Source organism: Alternaria novae-zelandiae (genome assembly GCF_023758075.1).
Source record: "Alternaria novae-zelandiae strain BMP 2774 chromosome Unknown scaffold_23, whole genome shotgun sequence".
Classification (NCBI taxonomy): Eukaryota; Fungi; Ascomycota; class Dothideomycetes; order Pleosporales; family Pleosporaceae; genus Alternaria; species Alternaria novae-zelandiae.
In genome coordinates, this window is record NW_026056983.1 from 472,991 (window position 1) to 486,617 (window position 13,627).

The window sequence follows — 13,627 nt, forward strand, 5'->3', positions numbered from 1 at the left end:
TGAGGAAATGGTAGTGGGGATACACGTGAGAGCGTGAGCAGATGCTGATGAGTCAGCATTGCCCCTTCCCAGTTCGCGTACCCCGCTATCGCCGCCAACAAACCGCGTCTGTGAAAGCGGTAACACCACAGTGACAAACGCCTGGTATGCTGCGAAATATCTCCGGCATGTTCAAACGGCTGCGGCTGTTTGATTGGGTCAGCACGTGCGGCTTCGGCTGAGCATGCGGCGTCGGGTACCTACACTGTTTGTTTGCTCTCTTGCCCGAAGCAAGACGCGCGACAGTTGCGCAAATACCAGCAACACGCTCTTGCCCTCGATTTTCAATCACACTCACCATAGGCTTTACCTCTCCAGACCTGTGATAAGCTTCGACTGTACCCACGGCATTGCGCCACGACAAGCATGACTTGGATAATATACGAGAAGGACGAACATTACCACTCCTTCGACGACTCGTCCTCGTCTTCCGATTCTGACATTGAAGAGACCGCTACCAAAGATGAGAGCCAGCGAGGCTCAGATGAAGACCCAGATGGCGATGATGACACCGCACGTACGCATGGGCCGAAGACCACATCGGAGAGGCGCAGAGCGCAGAATGACGTCCTGAAGGCCTTTGCTGCTAACATCAGCTCTCACTTGACACAGAAGGAAGTTGATGATGCTGCTGCAAAGACCGCCAACGAAGAGCAGCTGTCGATCCGCGACATACTCGCCAGACAAGAGGGCACAGTCCGCATCACGAACCCTCGCGACTATCAGACTGAACTGTTTCAGAGGGCCAAGAGTGAGAACGTAATAGCGGTCTTGGACACTGGCTCCGGCAAGACTCACATCGCAACTCTACTTCTACAGCATGTTCTCAATGACGAGCTCGAGCGCCGGGCCGCAGGCGGCATCCACAAGATCGCCTTCTTTCTAGTCGACTCGGTCAACCTGGTCTTTCAACAAGCAAATGTCTTGCGTTGCGGCCTTGATCAGAAAGTGGAGGGCATATGCGGCGCCATGGGCGCATCGCTTTGGTCCAAAGCGACTTGGCAGAGCCATTACGAGAAGAACATGGTAATTGTATGTACAGCCGAGGTCCTTGTTCAGTGTATGATGCACTCCTTCATTACCATGGCTCAGATCAACCTCCTCATCTTCGACGAGGCTCATCATGCCAAGAATAACCATCCTTACGCTCGCTTGATGAAGGACTACTACGTACACGGACTGGACCCCTCTCATCGACCTCGGATCTTTGGCATGACAGCTTCTCCGATTGACACAAAGGGACTGTCGGTCGATCATATCAAAGAAGTTGCCAATGACCTCGAGAAACTACTTCATTCCAAGATCGTCACTACTTCGGAGGGTGCTCTCGCTTCGAACAGTATCAGCAGGCCTACCGAGGAGATCGCAGTGTATGCACGGCTACAAGACCAATTTGAGACGCCTCTGCACCAAGAGATAAAAGCAAAGTATGGGGACATACCGGCATTCAAGAAACTATTCTTGGCCTCCAAGCGCTACGGTTCCGAGCTCGGACGCTGGGCGTCTGACATGTATTGGTCTTTTGCTTTCGCTGACGAGCAGAGCCGCAAGCTCGAAGATCGCGAGCACTTGAAGCATAACAAGGCTAAGCGAGATGACGCCGCGCAGGAGTGGGACGCCCAGTCCAAGCGCTTACAGGAAGCGGCCACATTCGTACAACAGTTCGATTTCGGTTTGTGTACCTTGAGCGACACAGATTTGAGTTCCAAAGTTCTGAAACTTCACCACTGGCTCCATCTATACTACGAACGCGGCGATGAAGCACGTTGTATCGTCTTCGTTGAGCAACGGCAAACAGCTCGGCTGCTTCAACTCATCTTTTCCCAGATCGGTGGACCGAACCTCCGCTGTAACGTGCTCGTCGGTGTCAACAATCGTGCTGGAGAGCACAACATCTCTTTACGGAACCAGATCCTTACGGTGGCCAAGTTTCGTCGCGGCGAACTCAACTGTCTGTTTGCTACATCTGTGGCGGAAGAAGGCCTTGATATCCCTCAATGCAACCTTGTCGTGCGGTTCGACCTCTATCGCACCATGATAGCGTACGTACAGTCTCGGGGCCGAGCACGGCACAGGAACTCGAAGTATCTCCATATGATTGAGCAGGGCAACGATGACCATCGCAGCCGGGTTTTCGACGTCAAGTTCGAGGAAGGTATCATGAGGAAGTTCTGCAAAGCTCTTCCCCAAGACCGTCAGATCGGTGGAGGCGAGGTTGACATGTTGTCGTTCGAAGACAAGATGTATCCAAGCTTTTTTACAAAGTCTGGTGCAAAGCTCACATATCGCTCGAGCTTATCAATCCTCAATCACTTCGTAGCGACGCTACCCGGCCCCGACAGACAGACCATGCTCCAGCCAACCTATGTTATCAATCCTGAGGTCAACTATGATGCTCAGGATTCTCAGCGGCGAGGGTTTGTTTGCGAGGTAATGTTACCGGAACATGCACCGGTGGTCTCGGTAACTGGCGACGTTCAAAGCAGGAAAACTATCGCAAAATGCTCTGCCGCTTACAAGGCATGCCTCATGCTTCACACCAAAGGCTATATGGATGACAACCTCCTCCCAACAACATGCAAAAGCTTGCCAGCTGGGAGAAATGCACTGCTAGCGCTTAGCGAAAAGAAGAAGGGTATGTACTCTATGTTGATCAAGCCAAATTTCTGGAAGGTGGATCGCGGAGTTGTCCCTACGCTTCTATACCTGACCGTCATCGACCTTGACGCTGGCTTAGACCGACCTCATCAGCCTATGGGTCTCCTCACTCGCATTCCATTCCCGCAGATGCCGCATTTTCCTATCTACCTCACGGATGGAAGGCCCTCCAATGTCGTATCCAAATCTGTCTCGACTCCGCTGCCTGTATCGCCCGAGACGATAAAAGCTCTCACGATCTTTACTCTACGCATATACGAGGATATCTACAACAAGGTGTACGAGGAAGACGTCCAGAAAATATCTTATTGGGTTGTTCCAGTAACTCCGAGCCATGTGTCTTCTGTTTCGTCTGTTACCTCTCTCGATCAAATCCTAGACGTGGAGCAAATTCGCAAAGTCTGCAAAGAACCCACTTGGAAGTGGACACCCGAGACCAAGTCTGAGGACTTGCTAGATCGTTACTTCGTAGATCCAATGAATGGAGGTCGACGCTACTACTCCAACGACCTCGCAACCCATCTCAAGCCACAAGATCCGCCTCCTAAAGGTCTACCTCGCAGTGGACAAAAGTTCATGGCCACTATTCTGGACTACAGCGACAGCCGGTGGGCAAAGAGTAGAGACATATCAAAGTGGCACGCCTCGCAGCCCGTTCTTGAGGTGGAAAAGATTCCTTTCCGTCGGAACCATCTTGCATGCGTCGAGGATAAAGAGAAGGGTGAGTTCGATGACTTGAAGACTTACATCTGTCCAGAGCCTCTTCACGTGTCTAATGTAAGAATCCCGTCGGCTTGTGCGTATGAAAACATCGCTAACAGCACAGCTTTCGATACGATTTGTGGTCATGTGCTACGTATTACCGGCTCTCATTCATCGCTTTGAGAGTTATCTCATTGCTCTGGACGCCTGCAAAGTTCTCGGTCTCAACGTCAGCCCTGCGCTTGCTTTGGAAGCTCTTACTAAAGACTCCGACAACTCCGAGGAGCATGGCGAAGAAAAGATCAACTTCAAGAGCGGAATGGGTCCAAACTATGAACGGTAGGTACTGGGATTATTCAAGATTTCACCTGCTAATATGGTACAGTCTTGAATTCCTAGGGGATTGCTTCCTGAAGATGGCTACCTCACTTTCGGTCTTTGTCCAGCAGCCAGATGAAAACGAATTCGAGTTCCACGTCCGCCGCATGGAAATGCTCTGCAACAAGAACCTGATGGAGACTGCAGTGGGAAAGAAGCTGGTGGTCTCCGCAGATGGAACTGAACGCGATATTCAGCTGTACCGCTTCATTCGCACGGAAGCCTTCTCAAGGTATGTACAGTATATTTACTCATTGCTATACACGATCTAATCTGCATAGGCGCACATGGTATCCTGAAGGGGTGAAGCTCATGAGGGGTAAGGGTTTGAAGAAGACTGAAGACGACTGGCTGAAGCTCACGCATAATCTTGGCGACAAGAGCATCGCGGACGTCTGTGAGGCCTTCATCGGTGCTGCTTTCCAGCAGCACTACCGGGGCGGGCGATGGAACCCCGAAGACTGGGACGAAACTGTTAAAGCTGTCAAGCTTTTCGCCAACAGTCAAGATCATATGATGTCGAGGTGGTCAGACTACTACGACGCTTATCAAAAGCCCAAGTACCAAGTTGCCGACGCCACCGCAGCGATGCTCAATACCGCTTTCACCATTGAGCTGGTGCACCCATATCACTTCAAGTACCCACGTCTCCTTCGATCTGCCTTCGCCCACCCCTCATACCCGTACATGTATGAGAATATACCCAACTATCAGCGACTCGAGTTCTTGGGTAAGTCTTCATGCAGATTTTGTGCATACGATTACGCTAACCTAATGTTCCTATCCCTACAGGTGACTCTCTTCTCGATATGGCGTTCATCATGTACCTCTACTACAAGTACCCAGACAAGGACCCGCAGTGGCTCACGGAACACAAAACACCCATGGTGTCCAACAAGTTCCTAGGCGCTGTGTGTGTAAAGCTCGGTTGGCATGTCCACATCAAGCAAAACACCGCTATTCTGAGCTCCCAAATCCGCGACTACGTCTTGGAAGCTGAAGAAGCAGAGCGAGAAGCGGATGGTGCCGTTGACTATTGGGTCACCATCAGCGAACCACCAAAGTGCTTGGCCGACGTGATCGAAGCGTATACAGCCGCCATTTTCGTTGATGCAGAGTTCGACTTCAGCGTCGTACAAGACTTCTTCGATAGGCATCTCAAGCCCTTCTTTGAGAACATGACACTCGACTCGTACGAGAACTTCGCTTCCAACCACCCTACCACCCGTCTCAGTCGTCTCCTCGGAATCACCTTCGGCTGCAGCGAGTGGCGGATGGGTGCGATGGAGACGGAGACGCTCATCCCCGGCAAAGGCAAGGCTGTCGTGGCTATGGTCATGATTCATGGAAAGGTGTGGTTCCATTCCCTGGGCCAGAGCGGCAGGTATGCGCGTGTTAGGGCCAGTCACGGAGCGTTGGAGAAACTAGATGGGCTTCCGCCTTACGAGTTCAGGAAGAAGTATAAGTGTGATTGCGTGCACGAGGGGGAGGGCGAGGGCAAACAGGATGAGGAGGTAGTGAAGGCGAAAGAGGAGCTGATGAAAGAGGCCATGGGCTTGAGCATCTAGGCCTGGCTCGGGGGTGTCTGTCCTTTCGATATGAGGCAATGAGGAGACATGCGCAGCATACATGGTCAGCATCATGATGCGATGCAGGCTATGCAGTATAGTGCATGGCCACCGCCTCCAGACTACAGAAAAGTACCATTGATTGATAAACACATGAAATCAACAGTCCTGACGATGAGCATTGCTGTCACGAGGGCTAATCGAGCGACCAAGTTGGGTCTATACGTGGGCTTACCAAACTTTCAAGTAACCCACACATAGTCTGGGTTTTACTAGCCGTGAATCATGCAGCAAGACAAAGTCAGCCTACATACTCAAACAAAGCATATCAAAGTGAAGGTGCGAAGAAATACTCTCGTGTGTAAGGAAGTAATGTTGCGTGTAGACGCCGAAAATAGTTGCGTCTCAAAACGATAAGGGTATACACATCCCAACTATGTACAAGAATAGCAACGCCATTAGTTCCTCTTCCGATTTGACTTCATTAGTTCATACGCATGTCCAATTCATCCCTCCTCGTCCTCCAGAATGTCGCAATTATTATGCATAGTAGACTGAACCAAAAGCTTGGTCGCTCTGTAAAACGCGGACAATAGAACTACAAAGTGAGCATATATACGAACACGCCCATCATAGCTAGTCCGAAGTTGAAGGACATGTGCGAAGCTGCTCCTTCAGTCTCCGAAGGCTGCGCCGCGTCGCCCGTCTGACTGGGGTTGTCATCGTTGCCCGAGTCGGTGCCACTAGGGCTCGTGTTTTCGCCGCCGGGGGTGTTAGACCCATCATTGGACACAACATTGAGCGACAAGTCGTTGATTTGCTGGCCATTGCTACCAGTGACCTTCTGTTTGACGTTGGTGTCACCAATATCCACCAGCGCGCCATTTGTTGGGTTCTCGATACCGTTGTCGATGAGATCCTGGCATCCAGGGCAGACAGCCGGAATCGTGAAGTTTTTGCTAAATTGCTCCGCGGTTATGAGGCTGCCGTCGCATTCGGGGGCTTTGAGCTCGGTGGACTGGGGGTTGGTCGCCTCAAGGGCGCTAAGATCGAGCTTGTTGAATTGGCTCTGGAGGTTGTCGTAGTCCTTCATGAGTGCGACAGAGCCGTCTTGGTCAATCTCGACTAAGCCGTAGTTTGCTTCCTCATGGGAGTACTCATAGACGAGACCACCAGAGAGCGCCCTCATCTGATCCCCGTAAAGGGCTTGAACCTCGTCGAAGTCACGAGGCATGATACGGTTGCAGCCGTATTCGCTGAAAAAGACAGGAACAGCAGAGTCGGCGAACATAGTGGCCAAGCCATCATATGTGGAAGTCTGATAGTTGTCGCCATTGCACCAGCTGTAGGAGTTGAGACCAAAGAAGTCGGAGGATGACTCGTCCTCGTCGTGGATACACTGCATGTAAGCCCAGGTATCATGCAAGATCTCGCGGACATCTGCGGCAGAATATCCGACTGGGATGGTGCGGTCGGCATGGTTCTTGATGTAGTTCTTCATGTCACGTTGAACAGCCTGTGTTTTTGTCAGCTCATCCTATCTTGAATCATTGGCTAAGATGATCGAACGTACCCGGATGTACTGGGGATTGAACTCAGCAGTGCTCAGATCGTTCATGACCTCGTTCGCAGAGAAGAAAGCCATGGTGTTGGGGAAACCTTTGAAATTCTCAATGATACCGAACGCGCGAGTAAGGTAGTCGCTGTTGTAGGATGTCCATGGTTCCGCGCGGTTGATGCTCTCTCCGGGTAAGGGCGAGTTGACATCAAGGATCATGTAGATGCCGGCCGCGTTGAAGATGGAGGCACACTTGGAGTGGTCAAGCGTGGGGTCGAGATTGTAGACACGAATCGTGTTTACACCCAGCTTTTGCATGAGGGTTGCATCTCGCAGACATTTGTCGCCATCTGTGAGGGGATCTTCGCTGTTTGTGGGATTGTATGCTCCCTGACCTCCGGGTTGGTAGTCGACACCAATGATCATCACCCGCTTGTCCGTGCCGGTGTTAATGAAGTCCTGGCCACGGATTTCGACTGGCTGGACGGCATAGGCGATGGATGAGAAGAGCGCGGGGAGCAGCGCGGCTACGCGACTGAACTAAGAGGAACGTTAGCGCGGCTCACGATGCAAGGAACATGGGTTGGATGCTGTAGACATGGAACGTACAGAAGGCATGGTAGCGAAGGACAATTTCACAACAACGGCCGTAGAGCGAAAGACGTAGAGATCCTTGGGCGGTTGCAGCGACGACTGTCTCGCCTTATAATCCTTCAGATTGCCGCTTAGGTTGGTATCGCAATGTTATGCACCAAGACTAGTTGCAGTGGATCTTGGCCACGGAGGAGCAGCTAAGACGGAATTGCTTGCCGGCTACTGTGCTGTGATTCGAGCGAGAAAAACGAACGGCGTGCATATGTCGCCCGCTGGGAATGATAAAAACCAAAAGTGACAAAATTGGCTGGGGAAAGAGGATGAGAGAGACAGTGGCACAGCGAACATATGTGTCTGCTCCTCGGCAGCCGCAAGCAGGCAGTGGCTCCCCAAGACAGCGCTTTGGGAAGCTGTGCTTACTGCCTCATCCCATCTCGGCAAGGATGACTTCTAGATAGCAGGAGCGGGATGACCTCTGGACCCACGCCGCTGCCATTGCCAATGCGACCCGCCCGGAAAGCTCTGAAAGTGTCGACTCTAGCGTACTCCGGGTGGGCCGTGAACTCGTCCTGGCTTTACCGACACGCTTGTTCTTTGCCGTTCCAAGCTTATTCCCAAAGTATCAGGAATATGTCCAATCTGTGAGCCGTGTCGGAGGCTGGAGGTGTAGGATCGTGACGCCATTGTCAAAACAAGTGGCAAGGATTGCTGCACCCCAGCCACTTCCTGCAATTGCGCACCAATCATCGCGGTCAAAGCTCCGACATGCACCTTGGCAATGTTTACTGCACATGCGGGAGATATGGCGCGCCTGAGACTTGAGGACATGGCTCTGCTGTCAGATCGCTGCTAGGCTAGATTGTTTGTGGTTGAGGTCAATGTATCATCACGTCCGTCTTCACTGATAGCGCCAGCTCGACTGCGGAAACAGGCGGACAAGATCGTATTCTATACATGTCGTCGGCTAAGGTAGTTTCTGCACTTGGGCTCAACGTCTACTCCAGGTGGATACAAGTGGGCCCTCTTAGCCGCGAAGTTTAGGCCTCGAGGTCCACACGCATGAGCTTGTCCTGCTCAGGCGGTTTTGAACGCCGAAGCTATGCATTTTGAGAACGCCATACGAACAAGGCCACAATTTGTAGATCGTTCCGACGCTTACCCACCAGGCGAGGGTCGACGTTATCGGCAACGATCTTGCGTCGGCGGTTGAGGCGCCAGCCTGAAGTTTGGCTACCCGGTGTGTGCAAAGCTGCGAACTGAAAACAGTGTAACAAGCTTTATGGCACTCTGCCTCATCCTGTCATGTCCACGTCTTGTGCCTTCCTTTTCATACCGCTCTCGCTCGCCTCGATCTGACCCCGAAACTTGGCTTGTAGCGCTTCGAGCAGGACCTCTTTGACCACTGCGAGACTGCCGACAGCGGCATGCGTGGCTCCCTCGATCAAAGCATCTGGATCTGAGCCGACGTCCCCCTTCATCCATATCTGTGTGATCTCGTCTCTTGAAGCCAGGTATCCGACTACACAGGCAGCAACAACCTCTTTGTGTTCTGCTGGACAGGGATCAAGTATCCTAGCCAGCTCCTGCTCTTGTCTTGACTCGGGGTTTCGCGTGATTGCGGCGACACCTCCACATACCACATCGACGCAGTCTATCCCGGCGTCCGTTATGGCAGCGCTGACGACCGTGATGCAGCCTGCTAGCACGTTCAAAAGACCCCATCCACTCCCGGCCGCGCTGCCCCCGCTAGCAGAGTCTCCCCACCAGCCATCCTCATCTCCTTCCAGTATTGTGACTACAACTTCGACCCCACTCTTGGGCCATCTCTCTCCGATGATGACACCTCGTAGCGCAGTCTCTAGATGAACTCCCAGGTCGCGCTCTGCCGAATCGCGTATGTAGCCTCGCCGTTGTCGTGTTGCGAACGGCGCAAACTTAACCGTGGTTGTAAGGAGGAGCGAAGGACTGAAGGGCGCGCTACGGGGAAGAGGCTTGGGGCCTTGTATAGAAGCCGTGATCTTGAGAGATGAAGTCGGTGGAATGAGAATCGACTTGATCGCGGGGGAGGAGGAGGGTATTTCGAGGTACGCGGAACCTGAAGCTGAGGGTATGATGGATGTTTGGAGGACTGTGGACGTGTTAGAAGCAGAACATGTGTAAGGTACGCATTGCAGACAACATGCAGCTCGCTGACAGCTACTGGAACCCACATCGATCCAGGTGAGCTCCACATCCGCGCGTAGGAAGACGCATGGGGTCATTCGGGCACTTACAGATCCTGCGAAGCTCATTCGCGCCTCTTGACCTTGTCGGCCTCAACTTTTCCAGGTACTGCGGTTCTCTGATTGTACGCGCAAACACTGGCGCACTGGTACCACCGCTGGGCGCATTGTTTCTTCTCCTGTCCGTGTTCATCGTGTCTGTGATTGTGTTGTGCTGTGCTGCAGCGCTGCTGTACTTGCAGATGATTTCATGGTGTTCAGAAAAGTGGATGACTAAGCGCAGATCTGCCAAGATTTCGGGACCCTCAAGTTCAATTTTCTTGCGCGTCCGGTTCAACTTTCTTTCCTTACCTCACATCCGCGCTCACGGTACGTTCACGCACACCCCTCTGTCCTCCCCCATTTCATGAATGATACCTTGAAATAGTTCTTGCGATCTTAGATGAGCTTTGAACATGCACCACCCTCTGATTCCAAATTTGGAGCTTCCGCTTTCGCATAAGACTTTGCGACTCTAGCTAACTCAGCTCAGATACAGGCCAGCGTTGTACCAGAGCGCGCGACGACGCGACTCGCAAGCATGCAGTCATGGCTTCACGGCTGCGACACAAGTCTATATTCTTGGGCATCCAATTGATGCGCCAGCACGTCTGCTGCTAACCTACAGCACTCCCCAGTACATACTGATTAGTGGTAAGTCTTCATCATTCCTTCTCACTTCGCTTTATATGATGATCGTATTATTTCAGTTCTGCTACTGAATCTCTTTGAAGAAAATTTATACCGCTTACCTTTGTCTGATATCACTTTACACTTCCAGCCCATTACTTCACAAATTGAAGGATCTCGCTGACATTGTAACCAGACACGCATTCTAGATCTTACCACCACAAGCCTACTGTCCACGGTAAGCACCCCGATCCCTCTCCCGTTCCGTTCAAGGAGGAAAACTAGTCTATCCATTCAACGACATCTGTCGCCGGGTCACCCTCCCGCACCCTACCAGTCTCGGCTGGGATGACGGGTTGTGGAGTTGCAGTGTTGGTTCGTCCAACGCCGCGTTATTGTGGTCTTTGAGCCAAAAGTCGCGGCAATCCGTCTTGGGCTGCCGCGACCCGAGGCCAGGCGATGGGGGATGATTTAACACGGCTTTCTGAGCACACAACACACATCGATACTATTACGAGATCGCTGTTCGAGCATCGCTAACGACGCTCAGATAGTTGCAAGGAACCATGGAATGATACAGTGGAAGCCGCGATCGTGGGCTATAGTAGATACTCGTACCTCGAATGCATTCATTCAACTCATAATTGTTTTGGTTCCTGTTTCTTGATATTTGCTCGTGATTCTTCGTACAAGTGATGAGTTGTGGTTGTGACAATGTGCTGCTTCCCTTTCACCACTGCATGACCCCTGTGAGACATAGGACGCAATGTCGAGAATACGAGGGTCTAAACTCACCCTCGCTCGTGTACCGTTACTATTCGCTGCTTGGACGTGGACAGCCACTCCTGCACATCATTGCTCTACAAGTCTGAAACGGCCATGCTAGGTGGCTTGGCTTAGCCTCCCACCTCGGGGATCTGACAAAGTGGCAGCACTCGAACGACCACCACCGTGCATCTCGTCAGCCCTGCGCGTCGAGTCGATTGATTCGGCAACATCCGCTGAGACGCGCGCGAGTTATCAGCAACCTGTCTGGACGTCACCGTGGCCTTAGCGAACAAAGCCTTGGCCCTACAACGGAGGTTATCAAAGACGCGCAACACCCCAAGCGCACGACAACACCAATCTGAAGACGGCTATCGAAGTGTGCAACCTCGCGAATACACTGAGCAGCGGCAATTCCCCTGGTGGAGATCAACAAGGAGTGCAAGGTGGTGCTTCGATCAGCAACTTGGTGATCTGGCGGGTCTTCGGTGACCGGGGTTCTCCAAGGGAGCATTCGACATCTGGCGCCCATCTCTCTGGATGTTGCCATTACATTCCTCTACGAAAGGGAAGATGCACCGCCATGCCTTTTCCAACGGGGCATATCCCTCACAAGGAGGAGGCACCTTTTCAATCCAACCTCACAAGTACGTCCAACACCCGCCGGCACCCTGCGCCGCGCCTCCTTTACGCTCAAACCCCAAATGAACATGGTCCTAACACTCGGTGCACCTTCAGATTCCAGCCGCGGTCACAGCCTGCGCTCCGGCGGCGGAGAACACTGATCCAGCGCTTGCTGATCGTAGGCTCGCTGTTCTTTACCGCCCTATTCTTCTTCTTCCCCGACTTGCGACCGAACTTGGGCTCCGGGCCCCTCAGCTTACTCACCACGAGCGATGACGCGCAACTCGAGACGGTGCGATACTACGACCTGAACAATGTCCAGGGCACGGCAAGGGGATGGGAGAGGGAAGAGCGCATCCTGCTATGCGCTCCGTTGCGAGACGCGGCTCCGCATTTGCCCATGTTCTTTGGCCATCTGAAGAACCTCACCTACCCGCACAACCTTATCGACCTGGCTTTCCTCGTCGGAGATTCCAAGGATAACACCATTTCACTCTTGACGGAGAAGTTGGAGGAGCTACAGGCCAATCCTGATCCCAAGCAGCAATTTGGCGAGATCTCCATCATGGAGAAGGATTTCGGGCAAAAGGTCAACCAAGACGTTGAGAGTCGTCACGGTTTCGCGGCACAGGCTGGGCGCCGAAAGTCAATGGCGCAAGCGCGAAACTGGCTGCTAAGCGCTGCTCTGCGACCAACGCACAGCTGGGTCTACTGGAGAGATGTCGATGTGGAGACTGCTCCCTTCACAATCTTGGAAGATCTGATGCGACACAACAAGGACGTCATTGTACCGAGTATGTACGGCCACGCATAGTACAAGTTTGCATGCTAACATCCTACGTAGACGTCTGGCGACCGCTTCCGGACTGGCTCGGCGGAGAACAACCATACGATCTGAACTCCTGGCAAGAATCCGAGACCGCTCTCGCTCTCGCCGACACCCTCGACGAGGATGCAGTCATTGTAGAGGGATACGCAGAGTACGCTACTTGGCGCCCGCATTTGGCCTATCTTCGCGACCCCTATGGCGACCCGGACATGGAAATGGAGATCGATGGTGTTGGTGGTGTCAGTATTCTTGCGAAAGCCAAGGTCTTCCGTTCTGGTGTCCACTTCCCTGCGTTCAGTTTCGAGAAGCACGCTGAGACAGAGGGATTTGGCAAGGTGAGCTATGTCATTACACCTCTCACAACAGAGCTAACACATAGCAGATGGCAAAGCGCATGAAATTCTCCGTCGTCGGCCTTCCCCACTACACAATCTGGCATCTTTACGAACCCAGTGTTGACGATATCCGACACATGGAAGAGATGGAGAAGGAACGCAAGGCAAAGGAGGCCGAAGAAGAGGCCAAGAAGGCAAAGGAGAATAAGATCAAGGAGAACTTTGACGAGAAGAAAAGCGACTGGGAGAAGGAGAAGGCGGCGGTTCAAGACATGGTTCAGCAGGCAAAGAACGAGGAGAAGGCGGCAGCCGAGAAGGCCAGGCAACAAGAAGCAGCAGCGAAACAGGAGTCGAACCAGGCAGACACCAAAGAGGACAAGCCAGTCGAAAAGAAGGAGGGCGAGCAATCGTAGTCGTTACAGCGCCCGCATAATCTCAAGGGTACAGGACCTCGGTCAGCATCCATGTTCGCAATATTGGACCATAGTGGGTCGAACCACCGCAGCAACGACAGTAACGATTTAGGCAGATTGGGCGCAGATCTGACGTTGTTTTCTTTCGATATACTGCATGCTTTGATTGTAGCCTACAGATTTTCAAGGCAGCAACATTTGGCGGAATCGGCCTTGGATGGTGGCATTTCCTCTCGGAGGGTGTTTGGAGACGAGGCGGAGGAATGTATACAT

At 52.5% G+C, this 13,627-nt stretch overlaps 4 protein-coding genes across 4 annotated transcripts; 2 read left to right on the forward strand and 2 right to left on the reverse strand.

Annotated features, from left to right (window-relative positions):
• Positions 1 to 405: 405 nt before the first annotated feature.
• Positions 406 to 5,345, forward strand: DCL1 (Dicer-like protein 1; the record flags this gene model as incomplete). The annotated part of the gene is made up of 5 exons (XM_049402925.1): positions 406 to 3,474; positions 3,524 to 3,738; positions 3,785 to 4,009; positions 4,059 to 4,507; positions 4,570 to 5,345. 5 exons carry the CDS (start codon positions 406 to 408, stop codon positions 5,343 to 5,345), a joined length of 4,734 nt encoding a protein of 1,577 aa, XP_049251413.1.
• A 598-nt stretch (positions 5,346 to 5,943) lies between these two features.
• Positions 5,944 to 7,521, reverse strand: J4E88_009323 (uncharacterized protein; the record flags this gene model as incomplete). Its single annotated transcript, XM_049402926.1, has 3 exons — positions 5,944 to 6,861; positions 6,919 to 7,443; positions 7,513 to 7,521. 3 exons carry the CDS (start codon positions 7,519 to 7,521, stop codon positions 5,944 to 5,946), a joined length of 1,452 nt encoding a protein of 483 aa, XP_049251414.1.
• Positions 7,522 to 8,789: 1,268 nt separating this feature from the next.
• Positions 8,790 to 9,912, reverse strand: J4E88_009324 (uncharacterized protein; the record flags this gene model as incomplete). The annotated part of the gene is made up of 2 exons (XM_049402927.1): positions 8,790 to 9,625; positions 9,771 to 9,912. The coding sequence occupies 2 exons, from the start codon at positions 9,910 to 9,912 to the stop codon at positions 8,790 to 8,792; spliced, it is 978 nt and encodes a 325-aa protein (XP_049251415.1).
• Positions 9,913 to 11,693: 1,781 nt separating this feature from the next.
• On the forward strand, positions 11,694 to 13,354 carry ANP1 (Mannan polymerase II complex anp1 subunit; the record flags this gene model as incomplete). The annotated part of the gene is made up of 4 exons (XM_049402928.1): positions 11,694 to 11,800; positions 11,892 to 12,571; positions 12,622 to 12,941; positions 12,989 to 13,354. 4 exons carry the CDS (start codon positions 11,694 to 11,696, stop codon positions 13,352 to 13,354), a joined length of 1,473 nt encoding a protein of 490 aa, XP_049251416.1.
• Positions 13,355 to 13,627: the final 273 nt, after the last annotated feature.